Source organism: Platalea leucorodia (assembly GCF_965183815.1).
Source record: "Platalea leucorodia genome assembly, chromosome: 5".
NCBI lineage: Eukaryota > Metazoa > Chordata > Aves > Pelecaniformes > Threskiornithidae > Platalea > Platalea leucorodia.
In genome coordinates this window covers 8,296,821-8,322,770 of record NC_138827.1, presented here as the reverse complement: position 1 = coordinate 8,322,770, position 25,950 = coordinate 8,296,821, and the positions used below count along the sequence as shown (strand labels likewise).

The 25,950-nt window shown below is 44.3% G+C and overlaps 2 protein-coding genes across 5 annotated transcripts; both read right to left on the bottom strand.

The window, feature by feature from the left end:
- Positions 1-298: 298 nt before the first annotated feature.
- NTAN1 (N-terminal asparagine amidase) lies at positions 299-8,219 on the bottom strand. 4 transcript variants are annotated; one of them, XM_082313051.1, is made up of 10 exons: positions 8,033-8,219; positions 6,204-6,381; positions 6,051-6,116; positions 5,359-5,467; positions 4,255-4,328; positions 2,909-2,962; positions 2,035-2,088; positions 1,371-1,468; positions 788-901; positions 299-611 (listed from the first exon to the last, which is right to left on the bottom strand). In XM_082313051.1, exons 4-10 carry the CDS (start codon positions 5,400-5,402, stop codon positions 432-434), a joined length of 618 nt encoding a protein of 205 aa, XP_082169177.1. In that variant the 5' UTR covers positions 5,403-5,467; positions 6,051-6,116; positions 6,204-6,381; positions 8,033-8,219; the 3' UTR covers positions 299-431. The 4 variants fall into 4 exon arrangements, with proteins under 4 accessions (XP_082169177.1, XP_082169178.1, XP_082169180.1 ...); XM_082313052.1 differs by lacking the exon at positions 8,033-8,219 and adding an exon at positions 7,010-7,709; XM_082313054.1 differs by lacking the exon at positions 8,033-8,219 and adding an exon at positions 7,221-7,709.
- RRN3 (RRN3 homolog, RNA polymerase I transcription factor) lies at positions 6,227-25,008 on the bottom strand. The gene is made up of 19 exons (XM_082313050.1): positions 24,944-25,008; positions 24,511-24,619; positions 23,990-24,046; positions 22,854-22,943; positions 22,637-22,766; positions 22,089-22,148; positions 21,013-21,076; positions 20,458-20,527; positions 18,671-18,769; positions 17,958-18,053; positions 17,363-17,498; positions 16,295-16,425; positions 15,005-15,135; positions 13,958-14,142; positions 13,285-13,393; positions 12,699-12,851; positions 11,687-11,774; positions 10,803-10,984; positions 6,227-6,306 (listed from the first exon to the last, which is right to left on the bottom strand). The coding sequence occupies exons 2-18, from the start codon at positions 24,601-24,603 to the stop codon at positions 10,826-10,828; spliced, it is 1,851 nt and encodes a 616-aa protein (XP_082169176.1). The 5' UTR covers positions 24,604-24,619; positions 24,944-25,008; the 3' UTR covers positions 6,227-6,306; positions 10,803-10,825.
- Between the last annotated feature and the right edge of the window lie 942 nt (positions 25,009-25,950).

Below are 25,950 nucleotides of genomic sequence, written 5' to 3'. Positions count from 1 at the left end.
TGTTTCAATAAAGAGTCTTCAAATTATTGCTCCTGAATGACGTTATTGTTGAAGGACACTTCCCCGTGTTTCGGTAAGCTTTCAGCGTGCGCAACTTTCTCTCACTTTGTGTGGAAAAGAATTCTTTAAAGGACGCACCAAGGCGATGACTTCCCTTCGCAGCCTCTCAGCGCTGCTGCCTCTCTTCCTCTGTGCCCGTCAAAGGGCTGGAGCGGAGCCACAGACCATAACCAAAGCCCAACTCTTACTTCAAAGGAGCAGCGGTTCCTACCTCAGTAACGCAGAAAAAGCAAGTTACTTCTGTCAAAATATTTTATTTTGAAAAAGCACAGGAACAAGAGTATTTGTGACCAGCAGTACGCTTTTTGCAACAGATTGCGCTTCTTGCAGGACCGTACTGCCCTAAAGCAGCTGTGGTGGCTGGCTCCAGGTTAGATCCTGTCGGAACAAACCTGTTCCCACAACCCTTCTTCATTTTTTTTGTAGATGCGAGGTTTCCTGTCAGGAAACAGGGAGCGAGATGGAAAGGGATGTTCTTTTAAAAATGTCAGCGTAGACCTAATATGGGAAACAAAGTGGGGTGGCTCGGCCAGGGGCGACGTGGAAAGATTCTGAAAAACAAGACGGGAGCAAGAGCTGCTTGACACGCAGAATACAACCTCGCAATTGTTCTGCCTTTTGGTAAGATCGTTTCCCACCCTCCCCAGCAGTACGCCGGGAAAGGTCTGACAGACCGTACCCCTCGCTCTACTCAGCTAGAAGGGAAAAAAAAACCAGTTTCAGGTACCTGTAAAATCTGTTTATCATCTTGTTCCAACCAGAAATCCACATGCGGGAACGGCCTCCAGAAATAAGGCCCAATATGGAGTTGTTCCATCTTTGCATCGTAAATGTTGGTCAGCTGTAACAACACAGGGAGCCTTAAGCATCGGACAGTGCTTACGCAGATGAAAAAGGCAGCAAATTCACTTAAGCTGCCGCTTCTGTCTGAGACGTGCGGCGTGCCACCGCAGCCCCGCTGCGTTCCTGCTGCGGTCAGCTCAACCACTTATTCTGACAAACGACATTAAACTGTAACACCGCGCCCAGAACGGAAGGATTCTGCTGGGATTACGCCCCCGACCCGAACCTCTTTCCGTAAGCGCTGAAGCTGCGGGGCTGGCCCTAACCTCACCTGAGCAAGCTGGGCTGCCTTACGTGCTCTGATCCCCACCGTTACCCTTTGCCTCTGCTCCTCCATCTTTCTCAGTTGTTTTGCTACTGGCAGAACCCTACCAAAGTATTTTTTGCTCAAACTTCTGCCATTTCGTTGCCCCGGTCTCTCCCCTTCCAGAAAAAATACCCCTGCTGCCCCTGTTGTTTTTACTCACCGGTGCTCCTGTTAAAACGTGGGCTGAGCGCAAATCCTCATCCGGCCCTTTTTCTGGGAAGGTTGCAGGGAAAATCTCTGCTGTTTTAACATTCACGGCTGGTAGGAAATACAGTTTAAATGCAGAAACAATTACATGAACTCTTACCAAACACTTGTTTAAAATGACCGCGTCCCCAACACAGCTGTGTTGCAGGAACTTCAGAACCCATCCAATAAATACTATTGTATTGCTCAGTACCGCAGCCCCCCGCGCCTGCGAGTGGTAGCAGATTTCTACTTATTTTGCTTTGGCAGCATGTCGATATGGCAGAAGACCATTGTCAGAGATACTTAAACTAATTAGAAAAATCACAGAACAAACAATGAAAAGGCGGCTGAATTCTAACCCCAAAGGTCAGCACAGCGGCTTGATATTGGCAAAAATCGTAACGACAGTTAAATGAAAAAGTCTGCTCGCATTTGTACACGGCCGCTTCCCTGTGTGCATATACCTGACTGCGGTACCAGAAGAAAACCTGTATTTCTACCCATGCAGCACTTTTACTTACTTAATTTTTAGGACAGGCTTTACCTCATCATTAAAAGCAGCCCATTTACGACTGGAATCTGAAAAGCAATCCAGTTAGTTACAAAAAAAATAATTGAATTCTAACTGAATTCACCTATTCCATAAATGATTGGGAAGTGAACGTCCTTTTCTTCTCTGTCATTTAGTTCTGTAAGGAAAAAAAAAAGTCAAACTCATGGGGCTTTGGATTTTTTTCTGAGCAGCATTCATTTAGTTGTGTGTTATCAGAGAACTGATCTGATGTTGCATCAAGACAGAAAAAAAACCACGGAAGCCTAAAAGAAATAAATACGGAGGTGGTGGTAGAGGTCAGTAGCAACGCGCTCGGGGCCCGGAGCAGAGCTCTTCCTCTCCTAGCAGCACGGCCAGCCCCAGCCAGCTGCCACGTCCCGCACGGGCCGTTCGCAGGAAAACCCCACGATGCAGAACGACCGCGCTGCCGCGTCCCAGAGATGCCGGTCACCGACAGCGCCGAAATGCAACGACGACAGGTGTACGACCCGAGCATGATACAAAGAAAAGGAAGTTTCTTCTTCCCTTACGTGACACGGCACACTATGAACCCCCTGAATGGGCTTATGAATTCCTTCGGACCTGCAGGGAGGCAGGGCCAACAACCCAGCGGCTCAAAGGGCTGCGAGTGCCCTCCTCAGCCGCCTCAGGACACCCCTGGACACAGCCTCTTCCCGCGGGACAAGGGTGGCGAAATGAATAACCTGGCAACGACCGCGGGTGGCTCTGCCATCCGTTGCATTTCAGCAGCGCTTGGTAAGGAGAGCATCCTCGCTGCGCTGTCTCTTTGACATCGCCACACACGCTACCGGCAATAAAACTAAAAACTACAAACCGTCACGGAGGACTCGTGCTGCTCTTTCTTATGGGACGGATAAAAAAGCCATGTGTGAAAAGACCCCTGCGCTTTGATTTCACTGGCTAAAGATGCTTCAAAAACCAAAACATCTTCTTACCTGTTACGCAGAAAGTCACTAAATGAACATCATCTGGTTGGAGATCGAAGGCTCCTACAGCAACAACGATAGCAGCAACGTGTAAGACTGACTGGTGGCAAAGCAGGTGCCGTATATAGACGAGGGGGCACTACCGGTGCTGCGCATGGCAGCACGGATGGGCAGAGATACCTAACGCACTGTTCCTAGATAAGGCAACGGAGCAAAGAGCGTTTGGCAGATTTGCTTCAAACTAACTCTTCTAAAACGAAAGCCGCAGCTACTAAAGATAACAGGAATTTACACAGAGTAGCCATTTGTAATAGCAAAAACATGCTAAAAAAAGCGGCGTGCCACTTACTCCTTTTACTGACACTGGTTGAGCTCTGGCATCATATCCGCTCCGCTTTAGATCACTACACATTTAACAGCTTACGTTTAAATGTATTTTCCTAAAATGTTACATATATAGTGAGCAAACCCCGTCTTTCATTAGCTGGGTTTTAATTATGCTTTTTGCCATCCCACACGCCAGAACAAAAAACTTCTCTTTTTTCAAAGTTCTAACAGCAACGCAATGTTATTGTTTCAAATCGTAACCTGATGCATGAAAATCAGAAGGTTGAAAAAAATTAACTAACCAAAATACTTCATTCTGTACAGAACTCTCACACGACATAGAGCACAGCTAAGAGGAGTCACTCGGTGCCATGGCCACGGGGGTGCATCCCAGGAGCGCTGCCGGTTCTGTTTTCCTTTTTGTTTATCCCGCTGGGCCACCGCCCTCCAGCCCTGCCCCTGCCCCGTCCCAGCGGGGCCGAGGCCTCTCCGCGCTCGGAAAGTGCTTGGCACGAGGCAGAGCACTTAGAGGCAGCCGGGTACTTTACGTTTCCAATTTGTTTGTAAAGCACCGCAATCTCTTCTCTGGACTACAGATTTTATAAACAGACGTAACATCTTTCATCGGACAATTCCAAACAATAATTAAATTTTACCCCATCACATTAAGGTACAAAATGAATAGTAACAAATGAAGTCACCCACATGTAGAGATTTCGATCACGCAGCACACCGGCCGCAGAGCCAGGAATCGAGCCCGGCTGAACCGCCCTCCAATTCTACACGCTGGAACGTGAGGCAGAAATGGCAAGTTTGGACCCTTCATCCCACACGCTGGCCACGGGCGAGCCTCGCAAGGCCAGCCCCCTCCACACCGAGTTCTCAGGTAGGGAAGGACCCTTTCAAACGAATCCAGATTCCTTTCCATGAAATGACAGGGGGCTCAGATTACAAACAGACTTTACCCCAATCCAGTCAGAACTATTTCTTTTTTTTTGGACATGAGAGTGGAAAAAACGTGAACTTACTAAGAAGCTGATTAGTAAGTTTTTGTGATAACTGCCTATCATCATTGAAACCTCCAACTAGGTGCACTTCCAGCCTAACAGAGATGGAATAACAGGAAACAGCAGTTAAAAAGACATCCCAAAGTGAATCGCTTTACAAAATAATCCCCAGCCCAGACTGCAAAGCAATCATTAGAGAAGCCTCACTCGTCAGAGTCACATGCGCCACGTCGGTTGGCATTACACGGCACGTTATGGTAATTCCGTTGGGAACACTTCAGGGATCACCCAGGAAATAGCACAAATGAAAGGCTCGAAGAGGCGTTACACGCATGCAATTCTGCCTAACCCAGCGGCGTCCCCGATGGTCAGCACCTCTGGGTTGGGCTGAACTTAGTAACCACCTTTCAGTTCCCAAGAAAGGGTTAATTAAACACAAAGATTTTTGCTCCCGTGACCTCCTCACAACTATTCTGGACCATACAGCACGATTCTTCTCTGAGAAGTGTCTACGTAAAAGCAAGTCCTGACAAATCATGAGTTTTTAGAGACCGTATCTTCTAGAGTTCATTGAGTCTTTCTTCTTATCAAACTACAGGGGCAAAACCCCCACACCCAGAAAGAACCTTGTTTGCTGAATTCCGTTACAGAGCTTTTTTTCCCCACTGTCCTGTTCTGCCTCCCCGCCCCCCCCTTTTTTTTTTTTAATGTGGGACTGACTTACGTAGAAAAAACCCAGATGGATTCTCAGATCCCAAAAGAATTTACAAGACCAACTGTCTGGAAGGAAAACCAGAACATAGACCCAAAAACAGTTGTTTGTTTGGAAAATTTCGCACATCTGAAACAAAAGTTAACTGGGAAACAGTAAACACAAAATCTCACACTGGCATTTTACAGAAACACTATTCAGAACAGAACCGTGCTTCAAACCACTGCTAAAAATACCCTCAAAATCATCATCAAGGAAATCATTTTCACTTTACGTGTGGTTCCTGACCAAGAGAGATTTCCTGCACAGTTACCTTGTCTGAACCCCATATAATCGCATAAAATACCCCACCTGACAAACTGCAATAACCTTTGTGAAAACCAGTACACAAGAAAGAAAAGAGCGGAGCTGACCTTCCGTATCCCGTGGTGTTCGAGAAAGATTTTACTGAACTCATGATGAGCGACACCTCAGCTTCTGTGTCTGATCCGTCGCAGTGTGTCAGGCAGGTAGCTCCACTGCCTGAGGAAAACGTGAGAAGACAGTTAACGACGCTGCTGGAGGCTGGTGTGCAGCCATAACTGACATCAGTAACCGTTTACACCACTACAGTAGCGCAAGAGCTACATCAGCACCTTCTCGCTGCCTCCGGCAGCAGGTACGGGCTGACTGAATGAGGCAATAACCTCTTCCTGTGCCCCATTATAAAACCACTGGAGCTCACGTGAAGGGTACGAGTGCCCTTCTCTAATGCCAGAAATCCAGGCATGCAGCGAGGATCTTTCCACAAATTCGACCTCTGTTATTACCAAACCCTGCAGGCCCAAACTGCTGAACACAGCCAAGGTCTGCAGCTGCCATTAGCCACTGGCCACAAGAGCAGGTAAAGTTTAGGATCCGCTCCCTGAGCAACCAGAACACAGAACCTCTGACACTAAACACGCCAACGCTTTGAACAGGTCATTCGGTTAATGCATCATGTGACTTTCTGAGATGCAAGTTTATATAAATGTAATTGCAGTTTATGTTATTAATGCAGCACAAACCAATACGAATTCATTACTTCAGAGTTACAGGCTTTGTTCTTAACATCCGTCAAAGATACCTGTGTGTCGGAGCACAACTATGTGGCAGGTAGTTGCATCATCCGATCCAAGAATGGAAACAGAACCTATTTTGAAGGAGAGAAACACAGTAAGAACTCCGCTCTCACAATCACTGCTTCAGTAGAAGAAAAAATGTTTATGTTCCTACACACCATCTTTAGGGGTAGTCACCGCAAATTCTCTCTGCTGGACATATAGAAGACCTTTGGGTTCCACAATTTGAGCAGGCTGACTTCTTAGAAGTTTTGCCTTTTCCTAAAGATAAATGATAATAGAGACTACAGTGGCTGAATTCTCAGGTGTATCCATTACTTGACAGAAACATCACCTCTGAAAAGCAAAGGGAGCCGGGTCAGAGAGAGATATACATATTTCGTAGCATGGCATATTCTGAATTTTGAGAATTTTTCACTTTCCTGCCACTGACCTTGTTAATTGTTAAATCCCATCATTCCATAAACACAAAAACCCCTTTTCCCTGCTTTGTAGATGATAAAATGGAGGTACAACAAAAAGCAACAGGACTTGCCCAAGATGACATTAGGCAATACCAGAGCTGATCTTGGAAGTTTAATCAGGGCAGGAAACTTTTGAAACGTAAAAGCTTCAGTCTTCTACTGCCACAATCCAGCATATTTATTTAGTACTTATCAAAATCATAGAATCATAGAATCGTTAAGGTTGGAAAAGACCCTTAAGATCACCGAGTCCAACCGTTAACCCAGCACTGCCAAGCCCACCACTAAACCATGTCCTCGAGCACCACATCTACCCTTCTTTTAAATACCTCCAGGGACGGAGACTCAACCCCTTCCCTGGGCAGCCTGTGCCAGTGCCTGACTGCCCTTTTGGTGAACAAGTTTTTCCTAATACCCAACCTAAACCTCCCCTGGCGCAGCTTGAGGCAGTTTCCTCTCGTCCTATCACTTGTTACTAGGGAGAAGAGACCGACCCCCACCTGGCTACAGCCTCCTTTCAGGCAGTTGTAGAGAGCAAGAAGGTCTCCCCTCAGCCTCCTCTTCTCCAGGCTGAACAACCCCAGCTCCCTCAGCCGCTCCCCATAAGACTTGTGCTCCAGACCCTATAAAATATCACTATTTATCAGCTTGCTTAGTGCCTGGAAAACCCAGATTCCCGGGCTCTGACTACCGCAGTTCTCTGTCACAGACCTGCGGGGTAGGCAGTGAATTTCCATCCTGGGGCTCAAAAAACACTTCACAGTTTTATCAAATCTTCTGCAAAAACTCAGTTTCTATGAAGAAGCGTTTTCTGATGAAAAACACCTTCCCAGCCAGCTCTGCTCCGCAGTTCCTGGCGCACGGCCCGCCGTTGGGATCACAACATTTATACGCCGAAAGCGAGGTGAATACCTTTCTAAAAGTTACTATTTCGGCTTTTATCACCCGTTTCTGTTGCCTCGGCACGGCAGCGGGCCGGCCGGGCCGATGCACCCCAGCCCGGGAGGGCAGCGGCCGGCCGCGCCCACACCAAGCAGCCGCCCTTCGCCTCGGGGCACGTACCGCTACCCGCCCAGGGACGCCCGTTTTGTTTATTTTCAGTCAAACCCTGTCTTTTCGTTGTCGCAGCGGGGGGAACGGGCGGCGCAGAGCTGCGGCGGGCCCCCCCAGGCCGGGCCACCTCAGCCCCGGGGCCGCCCCGGGCCGGGCCACCGCCCCAGGCCGGGCCACCTCAGGCCGGGGAGCCGCCCCGGGCCGGGCCACCTCAGCCCCGGGGCCGCCCGGGGCCGCCCCGGGCCGGGCCACCGCCCCAGGCCGGGCCACCGCCCCAGGCCGAGCCACCTCAGCCCTGGGGAAGCCGACGCAGGCCGGGCCACCTCAGGCCGGGCCTGCCTCAGCCCAGGGCCGCTCCGCTCCGCCGTCCGTTTCGCCCGGCCGGGGAGGGAGCGTTTCCCCGGGAGCCCCGCGGCCCTGGGAGCCCCCCCTCTGCCCCCCCCCTTCCCTTCGCGCCGCCGCCGCCTCACCTCGAGGTGCGGGTGGTGGCGGATGATGTCCCCCGTGGGCCGGGCCAGGTCGATCCGCTCACCGTTAATCAGCAGCGGCATCTCGGGGAGCGCCCAGGCCCGGGGCGGGAGGCGGCGGCGGCTTCGCGCTTCCTCCCCGGGGCCGGGCCAGGCGCCGCCGCGCAGGGCGCTGGGAAACAGCGGCGGCGGCGGGGAGGCGGGCGGCGGGGAGGCGGGGCCGGCGGCGGGGAGGCGGGCGGCGGGGAGGCGGGGCCGGCGGCGGGGAGGCGGGGCCGGCGGCCGGGGCCTGGGGCCGGCGGCCGGGGCCTGCGGCCGGGGCGGGGCCCGCGGCGCGCTGACGGAAAAGGCGCCCGGTCGCGTCATCGCCTCACGGTTTCAGCACCCTGACGTCGCACGAATCCCCTCCTCCTGCGACTGCGAGATCATGACAGGAACCGTTTTGGAAAGAACAGATTCCCGAATTTACAAAGAAACCCAGGCCCCTATCCTGCCCCCCGGCAGCCACTAAATTTTCAGATGATCCCAAAGACGACAGTTTTTCATAGAATTGTTAAGGTTGGAAAAGACCCTTAAGACCATCGAGTCCAACCGTTAACCCAGCACTGCCAAGTCCACCACTAAACCATGTCCTCGAGCACCACGTCTGCCCCTCTTTTAAATACCTCCAGGGACGGGGACTCAACCACCCCCCTGGGCAGCCCGTTCCTACCCTTTCGGTGAATTAATTTTTTGTAATATTCTTGTGCAGGTGTAACCTGCAAGACATTAATTACGTTCTGCACCTTCAGGAAGCTGGGACGTTCCCTCCAGTTGTCCCTGCACGAAGTCGCGGTATCAGCAGAGTTAAATTCACTCTGCAGGGAGAGCGGACAGCCAGGGCGCGGGGACTGCCGACAACCAGCAGACAGAGAACAACCCATCCCCTAGCTCTGCCTTCCCAATCCGCTTTTCACAGAAGTGAACAGTTATAGCAGATACAATCTATCTTTTGAAGAAAGTATTTCTCAGGTGAGGCGAAATTTCCACCTCCGAATCAGCATTCCTCTGACTGTTACCAGGACTCACAGAGCAAAGTCTCAGCAAAACGCCAGCACCTGCCGGCTCACCTGTCCGCAACGACACTAAGCAGAAGAGATCACAGAAACACTGTGGAGTTCCTAACTGGATTTTTGTTTTAAGCAAGTCCCTTTAGCATACTGTTAACTCTGCAACTTCAGACAGTTCAATGCCTGCACATTTTTAATGTTATACTTTGCATCACTTACATCTTTCTTTTTTTGCTTTTAACAAGACGTGACAGTTCCCGCATCATGTACCTGGTATTACAACTTGGAGTTTTACACAGCCCCATTTTGTAAGAAGTGGCTGACTACGTTGTTTAAGACACGACAGCGAAAGAACAAAAAAAGGCAGCTTTCGAAGGACGTCTTCCTTGCTGTTGATGTGAGAAGGGTTCTTCCACACGAGGAGAGAATGCAATTATTTCAGATGGACATCTATTGTTTATTACTAAGGGCTGACAGTAAAGAGGACTAAAATAAAGAACAAAAACTGCCTCAATTTATCCAACGACAAACAGATGCACTAACGCATTTTGCAGTATCATCCCCAAAACTCATTTCTGCAGTCTGTCAGAACAAACATCCTAGCCTTGAGAAGCTAGACTACACAGAGAGATCCTTAGTTACACACGGAGATGTGGTTTTTCAAAGGTGTAAGAATTGCGCTGTTTGCATCAATCTTTATTGGCTCTTGAATAAAAATGTTGTCCTGCAAGCCTCCAAGTTCAGATTCTAAAGAAGGGCAATTAGAGTTTAGTCCCAAATGCATAACGTTTTCAACTAAATGTTACACAAATAACATTTATTTTTTTCCACTGTTTATATTCTTACTCAAAGCTAAAAGCCAGCAATCATGAAAAGACAAGAAACCTATGCAGAGAAACTCTACACTGACACATGGACAACACAAGGACACCAGTGACACCATCACTTCCTTTCTACGAGGGAATTTTTTGTATTTTCAGCATTCACATACAAACTTCAAATCCAGGAAATAAATACCTGCCTGAGAGTGCTTCACAAGCACCCCAAAGAAACTATCTACAAATCGTACATTCAGCTACTCCGTCATTTTCAACACTTCCACCAATCGTCGCTGTTACAAATCTGAACTTTCATAGCTGGGAAAGTTCCGTGTCAGCTACGTATCTGAGGAGCGATAATGCTTATCATCCGAATACACTTTCCACTACCACGTGGCTTTACCAAATACTGTTCTACAGACAGGAAAAGCTTAAGAGATGTGTGCAAAAGAATCGCTGTCAGGCTGGACTCACGGCTCCCCTATCGTGGGATTACACCGTTACTTTGAAACCAACTCAAACCCAGTCATCAGAGTACAGTTTGAATACTGACAATGAAATTCTGGTCCCCACACGAATCGGTAGGAAGAAAGACCAGAATTTCACCCCTGATATACAAAACCCTGTAGGGAAACAGTAGTAAACAAAAGCTTTTAAGAGCCAGGAAAAACTATAAAAAATCCTTGTAAGTAATAAAAAACATTTCAATGTGAAATTTGTAAAATATCACCCTATTTATTCTCTAGGCTTTTCTAGCAACATATGACCTTATCATAACATATCTGTAGAAATCTGAGGATTAAGAAATAATAATTTTTCTTAAATGTAGTTACTTAAACATTTGCCAGTTTGGAAAGTTGAGCTAAAGTCTCTTTACAGAGCAAAAAATTGCACACAGTTTTCAACCTTTTCACTTCTGATTCTCCGGGTCATTGAGGGTACGGCACGTAACAGTCTGGAGGGGAGCCGATGCTGCTCACTGGGCTCCGGGTATTTGACTCATACGAATTTGGAGCAATTCCAACCACACCATCATTTTGAGGGGTTTCTCCTTTCAAAAAGTCATCGTCTTCATCTTCAGAAGTACCCTGCATAAATTTAAAAGGATCAGTGAGAGCAGAAAGACACTCCAGGTCTCTATTAAGATTTGGCAGAAGTAATGAATGCCGAGACCAAAAAGCATATTTCTAAAATAAATTCTGAGATGTTGCAACAATCAAATCTGCTGATCAAAATGCTACAGGGAAGTTTACAACATTACCAGTTAACAAAGCTACAACACTGTAAAGTATTTTTACCTGTTAGCATAGGAAGGAAAGAACACAATGTTTGACAAACGAAAATCTGAGCTAGGATAGACATTTTGCAAGAAGGTAAACAGACCACATGGGAGCTTTAGAAGGACGTAATTCAGGACTTGGGTTGTACTACAGTTGTCACGACTAGCTGGAATGTAAGAGAACTAGATGTACGCTCATTGTGAAATACGGGAACTAAGTCATATCTACAAAGTGGATTTCCCAGCGACATCAGCGTGTGTATATTCTGAGAGCGTTCATAAGCATTCACAGCAGCCCTGTGCTGCCAAACTAACTCCCCTGTGGGAGAGGGGAAAAGCGTTCTCAAAGCAAGGATGGATCAATCTCTAAAGCTTCCTAATTTCAATCACAGTTTCCCATAAATGTTTAGTGTACTCGTATTTACTAAAAAAAAAAAAATAATCCTGCAATAGAAGCAGCTGATAAGAGAGCTGGGAAAAGCTGAAGTGCATTTTGACCAGAAAAGATTACCCTTTTAATGGGTTTCTTCAGATTCTCAAGATCTTCAGCACTCAGCTCTTCCCAAAACTGATAAAAAGGATCAATAGTCTTCTTTGATCTGAAAGAGGAATTAACACACAGTATCGGTTAATGTATTCAGTAAAAGTCATACGTATTTCATTTTAATAATACAAAATAAAATGCTTGGCATTTTGATAGCCCTCTGTAGGGTTTTACAAACCATTCAATTAATCCCTATATAATCCCCAATTAATCCCATGAAGAAATAACTCCATTTTGCTGATAGGTATGAATTACAATTGTTTGCTTGAGGAGTTCCGACAGTCACGTCTCCAAACTCCTAGCCAGGTATTCTTAACAGCTACACTATGCTCACAAATAAGCATAATTTTCTTCCAGATTTTTAGAAGGTAGTATTATATGGCTTCTTTTAATAATTGCTACTTCTAAGAAAGGTCTTCCTTCTGTAAAGACGGATTTTTTTGGAGACAAAAAAAAGCCAGAACGTTGCCCTCTAACATTAAAGATAAAAAATGATTAAAGCATCATAATGCTAGACATTTTGAAAAGCTGCAAATAATCCACTATTCATTAAAAAAGCAAGATCTTTTAAATAAGCTGACGTCTCCGATCAAGAAGCAGCACACTCAAGGTGCAAAAAACCCAAACCAAAACAAACCAGCAAAAAAATGACACACCACCATCACAGCTCCAACAAAATATGTATTAGGCCAACGTATTTTAGAGACTGCTTAAAACAAGGAAAGCCAAAAGAAAAGTCGCCAAACACATTAACTAGACCTTCCAGGAAACTGGGTCCTGTTCCTTCTTCATCGCTATATGTCACAGTGGGGGTAAATTTCAGTTCAAACCTTTGACAATCTCTGGTTAAAATACGCAACAGGAGAAGTACTAAAAATCAGGCAAGACAGTGAACTGTAGAAACACTGACAGTTTCTTCGAGTTTTTAGTTCACTATTTTCCACAAGGCAGAAACGAGTTGATTATTTTTAAACTATACCTTTTGAGCATGTAGGGATCAAAGGGGAAGAAACTGTCAAGTGGGTTAGTGCATGTCTGCACGAGGTCACCCCCAGTGCCACTCCGAACGACCGGTATAAACTGCCTATTGTTCCTCTCGATAATTGTGTAGCAGAACACCAACTGGTATTTCCTTTAAAAAGGTAATAAAGAAAAGATAAGCATTTCTAGCACACAGAAAGCAAAAATTTCAGATGGTATTAAAATACAAAGTTATTTTTTAACAAACATCACTACTGTCTTCCATTTTCCAACTGATATTAGGAGTTTTCAAGGTAGGCATAAGGTAAGGAGTCTATTATCTTCCTCTGCACGGCTATAAACTTCACTCCAAGTAGAATCATACTGGCTCCAACACAAAGCAATAAGTTCCATATTACTGTAGGATTTCATTAAAACTGAACCAGAAATAAACTTATCCCCCCTAGAATATGGGCAATGTTATACGAGTTCTCTCAGATAATACTCAATGCTGTGCCTAACAAAACCCGTGTTCTAAATACCGTGCTGTTTTGAGACGCCCACACACACTCATCAAGCTGAAACTGAAATCAGTGAGTAGGTACCTGGTAATGGCAGCAAACAAGTTCACAACAGAGGGTATACAAATCTTCAGAGGGTTTAGCTGACACATGACAATGCGCTCAAAATTTAAACTCTGCAGATAGGACAGACCTTCAAAATAAGAACAATTGACAAATATAGGTTATATAGTATACAAGCTTAACTTAATTTCTACGAATTTCCAGTCTGACCAGCCTGCACTCTGCACAACATCACAGAAGCACATCCTAGGGTGCTCTCTTACAGTAGAGATCTAGCCCACAGCTTGTTCAGCAGAAAATCTACTCTAAATAATGGTAACCGGCAACAGCCAAGGGATCCTTCTAATACTACACTTACACACCCATTACAGGAACTGACAGAGGCACGGAGTCATCAAGAAAGATTACTAATCGAAGCCCACACTAGTTTTATACAGCTGGAATTCAAACATGCTCAGTAAGTGGGGTCAGAAATCAATGTTGAGGATTTATCTGCATTGTTTTCAACAGTGGGGAAAAACAAGACTATTTAGCTTGGTAGCCCAACAGGTAGCTGTACAAGCCATCTCATTTTATTTAGAGTACCACAACATAAACTTGCCATCAGACACTTGACTGAATTGACCATTACAAAACACATTAACACGAAAACTAGCAAACGAATCTCAATACCGCTCAAACTTAATGTACTCACCTTTCCTTAAGTTGCCATCCAAAAGCTGCTTATGACGGAAAATAAGCGTATAGAACACCGCCTGACACGTAGAATAAAACGGCCCGTGGAGAGCTACATCACAGTAAGCATTAGCCCCTGTATCCTGATTATCAATGTATTTATGCATCCAGTTAACCAGAAGATCCAGGCATGCTTTTACTGTACTATAATGAAGGAAAAAAAAAAACTGTAAAAACAGCACCTGAAATGGTGCAGAAAAGATATTAAACAAGTATTCAAGGATTTCAGTGGTTACAAAAACATCAGTAAGAAAATCTCATTGTGAAAAAGGAGATTGTTATGAGCTTTCTCCTTTATCTCAGCATCAAATGAATCAATGTATCAGCACTGAAAACCCCAATCAGCAAAAGCACAAGATGCCAGAAAAGATGAATCCACGAACGCATGTTGCGTGTGAAACGCACAGTAAACAATGAGAATCCTGGGCTACAGGTAGTACAGAGAGAGATGCCTCCCATGCCCAACAAGTAGTTCCAATATCAATTTAAGTTCAACGTTGAAGTCACCGAGCCCACCCTGAACAGCATAAAAATACAGAATGTGTACGTACAAAAGACAACATTTTCACCCATCTGCCAAAGTATTTTAATCCGCCTGTATCAAAATACTTGAACACTTGACTTCACTGTCTCAGAGCCTACATAAAATGCCTAACATGGGGCATTAAAAATATCTGCTTCTGAACATCAGAGATACTGGGCATCCATGACTCCACCTGAAGTCAACATAACCTATCCATGCTCAGCATTTCTTGGTAAGTGAAGCCTTAAACAGCAAGTCATGAATCCCAAAAAGCATTAGTCTGCATCGTGTAAATGTAAAACTTTCCTGGAAACTTCAAGACAATACTGCAACAGTATTGCAGAAAGGACAAACAAGACAATTGATATGGGCTTACTGGCAAAGCAGTGGGAACAGAAGACCAACACTGCGGGTGCATTCTGTACTTAACCCCAGCAATCATCATAAATTGTGTGGTTCTGCTCATATATCAAAACAACTTACACAACTGGAATAAATTTAGCTCTTGCCAAGAAGCTGCCAATATAACTCCCAGCAGTCTGCCTGATCACTGAAGGATTGTTTGGATCATGCAGTTTTTTCCAAAGATGGTCTAAAAATGCCTCAGCCAACCCCTGGAAACAAGATACATAGAAATCATGAGTTGTTATGCTGACAACATTGTTGAAGTAATAGATTCCCACTTAATTCCCACAATTTCCATAACCAACCCATAAAAAAAGTCTACCTATAACTGTAGTAAATAACAATTCCTACACATGATGGAAGAACACTCTTTTCTGTGTTTTTTTCTGTACTTAGTTGTAAAGAGTCAATGGAACCAGAAGTCTAGGAAGAAGTCGGGGCTAGATACACAAGAAGTGTTTAAAAACAAGAGCAGTAGGAAGGTAAACATGAAGTGACTGTTCGTTGCCTCTTGTAGCAGAAGAGGTCAGGGACATCCAATGAAAACAGCAGGAAGCTAAATTTAGAGAAACAAAAGTGATTCTTCACCTTAATTGGTTATATTGTGGAACTTTTTGCCACGGAAGTTCACGATGCCGAAAATTCACATCACTACAAAAAGCGTAACATCATGAGGTATTTTCTCCTTGAATTTGTCCATCATGGGCTGTTACCACGAAAGAGCATCACTTTGGCTCAGGTAGTTACCAGACTGCTGCTGGAGGCCGAACGGGTATTCTAGCAAAGCATCGTAACGCGCTTGCCCCATTCTGATGCTCTTTCCAACACGTCCACTATTCACCACTGTCAGAGACAGGGCACTGGCTCAACTGGATCTTTAGCTGCTCTTACGCAAAAAGCACGCATGTTCTTATTTTTATATGGGAAGAGAAAGAACAACAGTTTGCTTGAGATCAGAAAATGAGGGGGGGGAACAAAGAGCAGACACAAATTTCAAACTGAAGAGCTAACACAGACGGTATCTTTAAGATAGTTTTGGGATGCTGAAGAAACTTGCTGGAGCACTGTGTCGCAGGTTCAAGAGTCCAACTCATCCTTGCAAGAGAGGTCCGTTAACTGAGTTCTTTCATGCTAGCTTAGATTCCATCTGTTTGCAGTTTATGAACAACATGGGAAGAGCAACCACAAAGAAAAACTTGAAGAACGGAGTAACAGAGAAGGAAAAGAAAGCAAAGATACTAATGAATCCCGATGTACTACCCTCAGACTAGAATTACAGCAGAAACCAACTATTTTTTGTAAAAAAAGCCAAAACAAGAATGCAGAAATGACAGAAGACACTGCATTTTAAAAACAGCTTCTACTCACCAATTTAAAGCTACAGATGTAAAACATGAAATACTGTACATGACATGAAGCATGGGTTGGTAAAATGAGCTTGTCAAAAACAGAAACCAGATCCCGATACAAATCCTTTGTGTTGTTGATATCAAGCTTGCCTACATAACAAAAAAAAGAAAAACAGAACAAAATGAGTCATTTCAGGTTTTTCTCCTGCCCTCATGCTGCAAAAGCGGCATTTATACCTTTCTAAACCAGTAAGAATATGTAAAGAAACACTGTCAAGCTGACTTCTAGGTTTATCTGACATCTAAAAACATATTTATAGCAAGACCTTCCAGGTCTTCAGTTCTACTGCTTTTTACATTGGTGTACATGGAGAACACCTGTGTGTGCGCACACACATGTATAAAACTGGGAGGGACACAGACTTTCAATGTGCTAACTCAGAAGTGCCAGAAGAAAACACTAAGAAATAAATTACCTGACTTACGTGAAGATACAGCAAAATGGTTTCTAAATATTCTATTTAAATATATAAGTGTAAGAAATTCAAACCCTTAATAAATGCCAGTGTAAGACATTTCTTTCGGTTTTTCTCCTATAACACAAAGCCTTGCTGCAGCAATTCCAATTGAGTGAGGTGGCTGGTTGTTTTAATCTACTTCCAGTCCTTGTGGTGTTGAAAGGATCCACGATTCCAATACCGAAAGCAATACAGCAGAGCAAATGATAAAACACTGTGGTTAATCAGGAAGTATTTCTAATCCCCTAAGTTTTGTAGCACAATGGAAAAACAAACCTCTATTTACCCTTATACCCTGTAATACCACAGTTTGGATACAGTGTCGTATTTATATAATCAAAACGTCTCCAACTGAAGACTAGACCTTTAAAGTCATAAATGTACCTTTGCATCCTCTGCCAATAACACCAGGCAGAGGCAGGAATGCGGCCTACAGCCTGCTGATGGCAGAATTCTGCCTCTAAAGGGTGAGGGCTCTATCTTGCAGCAGCAGAAAGCAAGAACTCCTCTTATGTTTTTCTTACTTGCTAGCAAAACAACAAATCTGGTTATAGTTCCAGTGTTCTTACCATCCACGTGGCAAACATCTTTAATATAGGAAAACAGGATGGTCATCAAAATATCAAGGCGCTCTGCGAGTGGATGGGCCATCCTCTCGCTACAGGAAGAGACAACTTTGTTTCCTTTTCTTTCTTCATCTTCCTCCTGGTAGGTAAAATGGCAGTCATGCAGCTTTTATATACACAACATCATAAAGACAGCAACTACAGAAAAGGTGAAACTAAATTTCTCTTTCAGCGATACACTAAAGTCTTTTTTTTTTTTTTTTTTTTTTTTTTTGAAAAAGCAGTATCTAACTATGCGGCTTAGCGTTAGCAAGTTTTTGTAAACTAAGCCAACTACCATGAATTCTTTAATGAGGTTTACATATACCTGCTTGTGTTTTTACATAATGAAATTGATTCACTGCATGTACACTGGGTATTTACATGAATAAAGTCAACACGCAGAGAACACATTCACCATTTGTCAGCTGTTCAGGTTTCGAGAGCTGCGTGCAGCGCAGTAACGACAAAGCAATAATGTATTCCTACACTTAGTTCAGAGCCACCTCCAAAGTGAAAATTTTACTAAAAAAAACTTTATTAGAACAAGATAGCCAACCATGTCAAAAAGTCCCTCCTCTGTAGATTTTTCCTCACTATCAGAGTTATTAGCAGCTTCTTCAGCGTCTTCAATATCTTGCTGTGGAGTACTAACCTACAGTTGCAAACAAGAAATTAAGTTTTATAATACCATGACAATAATATGAAACCTTTTTCTATTATTTATATAAGAAATGACAAACACAAGTGATTTCTAGACTAGATTTCGTCCTTGACTAAATAAACATTTTAAAAGGGAATGATACGTATGCAATACATACACGCTCCAAACTGCCTGAAACTTTACCTCCAGAATATACACTTTCCCCAGACTGTTACATGTTGAGGTTCTCCAAAATAAAAAGCCTTGATCATTTACAATGCTACTCCTCCTGCCTTTTTTAAGCCTGTAAATCCTTTTACTTCAAAGGGGTGATAAAACAGACCAACCACACGAAGAGAAGCACATTCTCTGCACATCAGCACTGATCACCATCAAACAGTTATTTTCATTCTGGCACGGAGATCCGCGCAGGGTCTAACAGTTACCCTCAGGTGTGGGAACGTCTTAAGACTGGGAACGGAGTGTAAATTTGGTTGGTTTTACACTCGTGATCATGAACACTACTGCAACATATTTTTTGTTGAGCTTAACACTGAAGCATATTTAATTTCTTACTGTGTGTATTTTAACAGCAAGCTTCCTTAAAAGATGATACAGAACAAACTTACGTCCAACTTTAACAGCTTTTCAATAATAAGCTCCAGAATTTGAAGCCTCAGAGTTGGAAGGTACACCGTAACTCGTAGCAGGTTATGAACATAACATTCCTATAACACAAAATTAATTGATATCTATAATAATGTTAACAGAGAGTCTCATTTCTGCCAAGGATTTTTAGAAAACAAGTTTCTTAATTTGTTATCTAAAGAGCCAGAAATAGGTTTAAAAAGACTGTATTCAATCTAGAATAAGTTAATGTATAAACCAAACATTAACTTTCAATTGTTAAGCTATGTTATCATTAACTTCTTAATCTGCTATTTCCATGCAAATTTTTCCAACTGTCTCTAGACAGAATGAGTATAAATATTCTGTAAAAAAAGTTACTCATTTCCATAGGAGTTTATGTCTAAACTTTCTCTAGGAAAATTAAAACAACATGTTCCTTACTACATCTAGAACCAGATCCAGTAGAACTGTTTAAAGCAAGACTAAACACGTCTTTATTTCAGGTTATTATAATATACTGACAACAATTCTGAACTCCACAGGTAAGTCTCCTCAGAGTTGTTCTGATTATAATTCAAACAGGTCAACAGACAAGCGTGCATGTGCCCACCCATGTATACACACATATGTACAAAAGCCAACGTTGCAACTTTCATACAGCAAAACTGTCAAGTCAACACATAAAATCAGGTAAAGTGCCACATTTAAGTACTCCATAATCTCTTTGTGAATATGCATTATAACACAACCTTTAATTACATGAGCACATATGATTTTTCCACAGGCCATCTGGCTCGCTCAGTACATACAAATGGATAGAGCTAGTTTAATGAGAATGTATAAATTGGAAATGTTTAAAAACAATGCATGGACCATATTTTTATTACACTTCATTCAAAACTTGCCCTGAAAACACAGCTATTAATTTCTTCACGACTGGCTTCTCCCTGAGCTGCCAAATAAATAAATAAATAAAAATTCTTCTCCTAACAGCATGCAAGAGCTATTATCCCCCTCATTTTACAGATAGGGAACTGATCCAAAGTTATGTGGATTAAAAAAAAAAAAAAAAAAAAATCAAAAAGCTAGCAAGGTATACAAAGAACTTCGGGGGTTCTTCAGCACTTGGTAAGTTCGAAACACAGTTCCAGCTGAACTTGGCTGGTGGAGCAGGACTCTGCCTTTCTGTAAAATAAAGTGCCAACATATCAAGTTGGAACAAGTAAATACAAAGATCACACAAGAGCTGTAACCTGTCAAAAGTTTCCAGCTTGTTTTTCACCACACATGAGCACTACACCAAAGATGTAATAAAACAACACCCTACGCTACTGGCAACTTGGATTTCACCTATAACATCCATTGCTTTCTGTCTGCTCATCAAATCCCCTGTTCTTCTGATAAATACTTTCCAGTTTTGCGAACAAATGAGACAGGTATCCTACCGTCTCCTTACTATACAACCCTGAGATTCATCGTCAAAGAGGTCCATCTTGTGCATTGATTAAGAAAGCAATCCTGTGGAAAAGATATGCAGTTATGTCATTAAAGACCAGCATAATGCTTATGCACAAGGAACTTAAGTATGCTTGGACAATCTTATACTAAACAGACACACCCATATACGTGTGTATATATACATAAAAAATAAAAAAATAACAAGAATCATAAAAAATACACTCAAAAATCTGCATTCAACACCACCAAATCAGTTGTCATACTGTAGAGTATATTTATACATTAAAAAATAAGTGAACAAATAAACAAAAATATTCACAGCTCTTACCAGAGTCCTTTCTGATTTATTAATGAAAGGAAAGTTTTCCACAAGTATTGGCATGAGAAATTGTGGTGTCCTACAATTTAAAAACAAACAAAAAACAAAAACAAACCAACCAAAAGTTATAGGTTATTATGAGAGCAAATATTGAAGCTCCAGCACTCTAAAGACAAACTGGAATAAGCTTATTTCATAGTAATTTCATTTTAAGGTAAGTAATTGTATAAAATCTCTTTTTGCAAGTATCACAGAACAGTTAGTAACTGGCAAAGTTTCACTGTGGACTTGTTAGAAGCCACTTCAAATACGTTGCTATGAACACGACTTTCCCTACTTCTATTGTCCATTAACAGGATTTTCAGCTGCTGCTGCCTATGGAAATTTCATAATGACTGGATACAGCATTCCACCAGTTAGTGACTATTAGGAAAAATCACGCAATGAAACTAAGTGTTACACTTCCAATTAAGAGGAAGGAAAAAACCAAACCAACAATTCATCAGTTCACAAGCTTTAAATCTGCAAGGAAAGGGATACAAAGCCACGGAATTCTATACTTACGAAGGAACGTATCTTGCAACAGTCTGCAGTGCTCTATGGCACGTATTAAAGTTTTCAGAAAGGTCTAGAGAAAGAAAAAAGTACTCTTACGCATTTGGTTACAGAAAACTAAATCAGGAACCAGCAAAAAGAGTTCACATCAACTAAACATTTTAAAGATTCCCAAGGAAACTGCATTTGCCAAAATGTTGGGTTTGTTTTGGTTTTTTATTTTTGTTTTTTTAAAGTTGAACTGCCTTACTACCAAAATAAGCATGAAAAATAATTCCAAATAAAATTCATGGCATCACAATCAATAAACTCTGGATGTGCTGCTAGCCCCAAGGTCAAGTATTATTATACGCTCTCATACTGAACGCTAAACTTGGAATCCAAAATTTATCCCGCAATACACAAATATTTAGAAGATATGTTAAATCCAATAGATAAAACCTATCTAAAGACTACGCCTCATTTTCACAAAAGTCAAACAAACAGATAATTAGGCTTCTGCAGTAGGCTTTTTTTATCCAAACAGCGTCACAAGTGAACAGCAGAAGAGTAGTTGGGTCATCACAAGCAGAAGTGAAATTTATTCCAGCATTCAAGATAAGAAAACGTAAAATTCTTGAAAGACATTTAGCCATCTGTTTGCCTTATCAATAAACACACTAATTATGCGGCATTTTTGTTATAAGTATCAATTGTATTTGAGCTTATCACAGGCTTATCAAAAAGACTCAAGAATCCTCCAGACTACCTAGTTTTATTGAGGTAAATAAAATGGAAAACAAACAACTCCTAACTTTCCTTTGGCTTTGAAACAATCTAGGACTACAAACGTTTTCCTGTGCATTCAGTCCTATTCCTACAGATACTGCACCAACAGGAATATTTTGCAAGTAACAAGGAGTGGGTCACCACACCAGTGATTCAAGTACAAGACAGTCTTTGACTTGGGAATTTAAGGATGTACTGTTTCTTAATGTTACACATTCACTCAGCTAAACCGATTTTGTAAAAAAGGAGCAATATGCACTGTGTACTTCTTTAGTAAAGGTACTGCAGCAGTATAAAGCCACTTCCTTTATACTCACTTTCATCATCATCATCAGAATCTGAAATATCCACATCATCTTCTCTGATAGTTATTCGAGCTAGCAAAAAGTGAGATTATTACATCAAAATTGTACAGATCTTACAGGTAACAGTTTCAATGCCAAATCAAACACACTGGACAACAGTCTTCATCAGGACTAAAACATCAAAATTATCCATGAGACTTTCTAAAACAAGCAGAAGCTCATCAAAAAGACTGTCTCATTCACAGAACCAGGAGGTTCTGGAGACCATCTGGCATAATCCTCACTGCAGGTTTGGTTTTTAGTATTAACATTATACGGTTCATCCCTTTCCAAGACATCTTCATAAATGGGGTCTGTATTAGCCACTGAAATAGGCCTTCTAAACTCTAGGTGCAGAAAACTGTCTGTCCACAATTCAACCATTCAAGTTCAGAAAGTAATCAACAGGAAAAAAACCCAGCCTGATAATTAATTGTGTCACGCATTATATTTATACAGAATTTATCTAGGAGAGACGTTTTGATAAGCAAACAAAGACGATTAAGAGAAAAGTAACTTACGGGGGACAAACTGCGATACAATCATCCGGAGGCACGGCCTAAGATGGACAGTTTGTGCTGACACTAGATTGCCAAGAAAACCCAGATATTCTTCCACCACCTCTCGGCTTCTTCTCAACCATGGCAGCTTCTGAAAGTAAGCAAAGACCAAGAGGTCAAAGAAAGATGTTTTGAGTACTAAACCCTTAATCTTCCCAGATAACAAACAAATATTTACCAGCAAAATGCTGACCAGTTGTTCAAGCTCTTTGGTCAAATATGCAACAGAAGCTCGAAATTCATGCAGCCAATTGATGATCTGGGCATCCTTAAAACAAGCAGAAAAAATAGGTAACTATCCCAATAAACAGTATTACCTATTACTAGAAAATAAGAAGTCAAAGATTAAGATTGTAAATACAAATTATTTTCACATCAACATGCAAGGAATTTCTTTAAGTTTTTGTCCTCACCAATGAAAGTTCTTGAACGCAAGACTAAATGCACACCAACTCCTAAACCAACAGCCTGAGCAAGGCATAACAGAACATATTTAAAAGAAATGGCATTCAATCTTAATTTTCTTTTCTTTTTGCTCTAGTTAAGCAGAAAGGACATTCAAGTCTTGAAATAAGAGATACCGAAACAGTAGCAAATCTACACAGAAAATTTTACACTGATTTTGCCTGTGCCTGCTAAAAACAATGTATTTTACAAAACATCCTCTTTAAAGAGAAAAGGAACTCAATATAGCATTATGCTTCCTGCAGCATTCTTCTCACAGCTTTGTGGTTTAATTAAAAGGGAAAAAAGGGGGGAAAAAGGAAAAAGACAGCCAGCAAGTGTGGTGGCTACTCACGGCTATACAGAAGAGTCGTGAAACAATACATCTGGGTATAACTACTAAATGCACATGAATCTTACTGCTTAATTAAGCAAGTTTTTAGTGAGAACAGGAGAAGGTTAAAATTCATGCAACTTAAAGGATGTGGAAGTCAGAAACCATGATTTGATCTACAGAAGTAATCTGTAAAGGCACCGCCTTTCTAGGTCACTGATGCTTGTCTGGAACAAAGAAAGTCCCCATCACAAAGCAAGAAATTTCTCACTCTAGAGCAGAGTCCATAAGCATGAGATATCATTTATCAAGTTTCTACATATAAGATATATACGTATAGAAACACACAATTGCTTTTTTTTTTTTTTTTTATTTCGAGTTTTAATTCTGATAGTTTCCACAAAGCAAAAAGCTGCTAAATGCAGCTAAATATTTAAAGCAAAGGATCTGGGTAAGCACCAGAATGACTTGTCTGAGGGTTACACTCAGACAGCTGAACTTTACATCATCAGACCCTTTACTACCAAGACCCTTACCTTTATGTCTGGATCTGACAGCTGATGCTTTAACAACTCAAAATCTGTGGTCTCACCCTAGCAGGGGAAAGAAAAATAAGTAAATAACACTCATATTTTTCCCAGCAAAAAATACAAATTTCATCAACGTATCTGAACAACCTAATGTTGTTTAACAGTAACACGAAGAACACAAGCGAGAAAGCTCAAGGAAGGCTGAAAGCAGCAGGAACAGAACGCCATCCCTGAAAGACGACTGAAGCCACTGGGTCGTTTTGAGCTGCCCCCCCTGCAGACACAGTCGTGACCACTTTGCCCACTTTGGCCTAAGCCAGGCTTTGCAGGACGTCACTCGGGCTGACTCACAGGGGAAATTTTTTCACTTGCACAGCAACACGGCCTGGCACAAGCCTACAGCTCCCAGCCGCCTTCGGGTTTTTTTCCCGAGCCCTCCCTCAGACGCGGCCTGGCGTAGGCCGAAACGAGCCCCCACGGGGAAACGACACCCCGGGAGCCCGCGGGGGAGAGGAGCCCCCCCTCACCTTTTCGTACTTCAGCAAGATATCCGTCAGGGTCCCGCCGAACCGCACCGTCTTCCTGGGCGGGGAGCTGATGAACTCGTCGCCTCCCAGCATGGTCGCGGCCCCGCGCCTGAGGGAGGGCGAAGACGCGTGAGCACCCGCGGGCCGCACCCCGCCCGCCCTCGCTCCCTCAGGAGCCCGGCCCGCCCGGGGGCCCCGCCGGCCGCCGCGCCCCTCTCCTCAAGCTCCGGGAGCGGGGCCTCCCGGCCGCCGCCCCCGCCCCCCCCCCCCGGCCGACCCCGCCCCCCCCCCCGGCCGCCCCCCCCCCCCCCGGCCGCCCCCGCCCCCCCCCCCGGCCGCCCCCCCCCCTCCCCGGCCGCCCCCGCCCCCGCCCCCCCCCCCCCGGCCGCCCCCCCCCCTCCCCCCGGCGGACCCCGCCGCTGTCCCGCCTTGCCTTGCGGTGGCGGCAGCGCGCGCCCCGCTAGCGGGGCAGGCGTCGCCGCGCGCCGCGCCCCTCGCGCGCTGCCTGCCCGCGCCGCCACATGCCGCAGCCGGGCGGAAAGGGCGCTCGCTCCCGCCGGAAACGGGGGACGCTCCTCCCCTCGCACCATAGAGAGGCGCGGGCTGGAAGGGCCGCGGCTGCTCTGTCCCGGCTGTCGGTGGTGCGGGCGGACCGCGGGAGGCGGGCAGGGGCAGGGAGGGAGGCGGGGAGCGCTGCCACCGGTTCGGTTGTACCCTCGGCACCGAGGGGTGATGACAGCGCTCGTCCGGCACCGGCACAGGCAGCCCGGCGGGTATGGAAGGGCAGCGTCGGTGAGCGCGTAAGCCGACGTCGTTGCTGGAGTCCGGCGGGCAGCAGCACGGCGGATTTCACCGCAGCGCCGGGGCGGAGCGGTCCGAGCCCGGCACGCAGGGGCCGCGCACCGCGGGTCTCACACCGAAAACGGCATCACCGCGGCGCGGGGGGGGGAAACACAGCGACCCAGAGGGGCCCCTGCAGGGCAGAGGGGCCCGGGCGCCCCTCCGAGCGAAGCCAGGCCTCGGCCGGGGCGGCGGCAGCGCCGGGGAGCCCAGGCGCGGGCCCTGGGGGTTTCCGTGCCCCCACCTCGGCGAGGTCTCGTTACAGCACAGCGCTGGTGCCACGTCCTCCTGCAACTGCTCTAAATAAAAATGTGTCACGGACTTTCTGTCTCTGAACTAGGAACTGCTTTTCCTCTCAAAACAGCGTGTGCGTACACGCGCCCACCCACAAACGCTGCCGCTGAGAAAATCATTACACTTGTTTCAAACGCCACAGCGTTCTGCTGGGTTTGTCAGGTTGTTTTGTTTGTTTGTTTTTTATAGACGCGGCAGCTGACTGTATTAAAGGATGTAGCAGCTTGGCAATCATACAATTCAAAAGGAATTAAACATTAAATACATAAAAGCCTTCAATAACTTTCAGAGCAACCTGGGTACGTA

Excerpts from the sequence above, each read along its gene's own strand:
- NTAN1 (XM_082313051.1), bottom strand. The coding sequence starts at position 5,402 with ATGAGTTCAGTAAAATCTTTCTCGAACACCACGGGATACGGAAG. Across the intron at positions 4,329-5,358 it reads AACACCACGGGATACGGAAG|GCTGGAAGTGCACCTAGTTG; the intron begins GTCAGCTCCGCT and ends CATCTCTGTTAG. Across the intron at positions 1,469-2,034 it reads CCCAATCATTTATGGAATAG|CCGTGAATGTTAAAACAGCA; the intron begins GTGAATTCAGTT and ends ATTTCCTACCAG.
- RRN3 (XM_082313050.1), bottom strand. The coding sequence starts at position 24,603 with ATGCTGGGAGGCGACGAGTTCATCAGCTCCCCGCCCAGGAAGACGGTG. Across the intron at positions 21,077-22,088 it reads TTCTGATGATGATGATGAAA|ACCTTTCTGAAAACTTTAAT; the intron begins GTGAGTATAAAG and ends TTCTTTCTCTAG. Across the intron at positions 16,426-17,362 it reads AGATGTTTGCCACGTGGATG|GCAAGCTTGATATCAACAAC; the intron begins GTAAGAACACTG and ends TTTGTTATGTAG.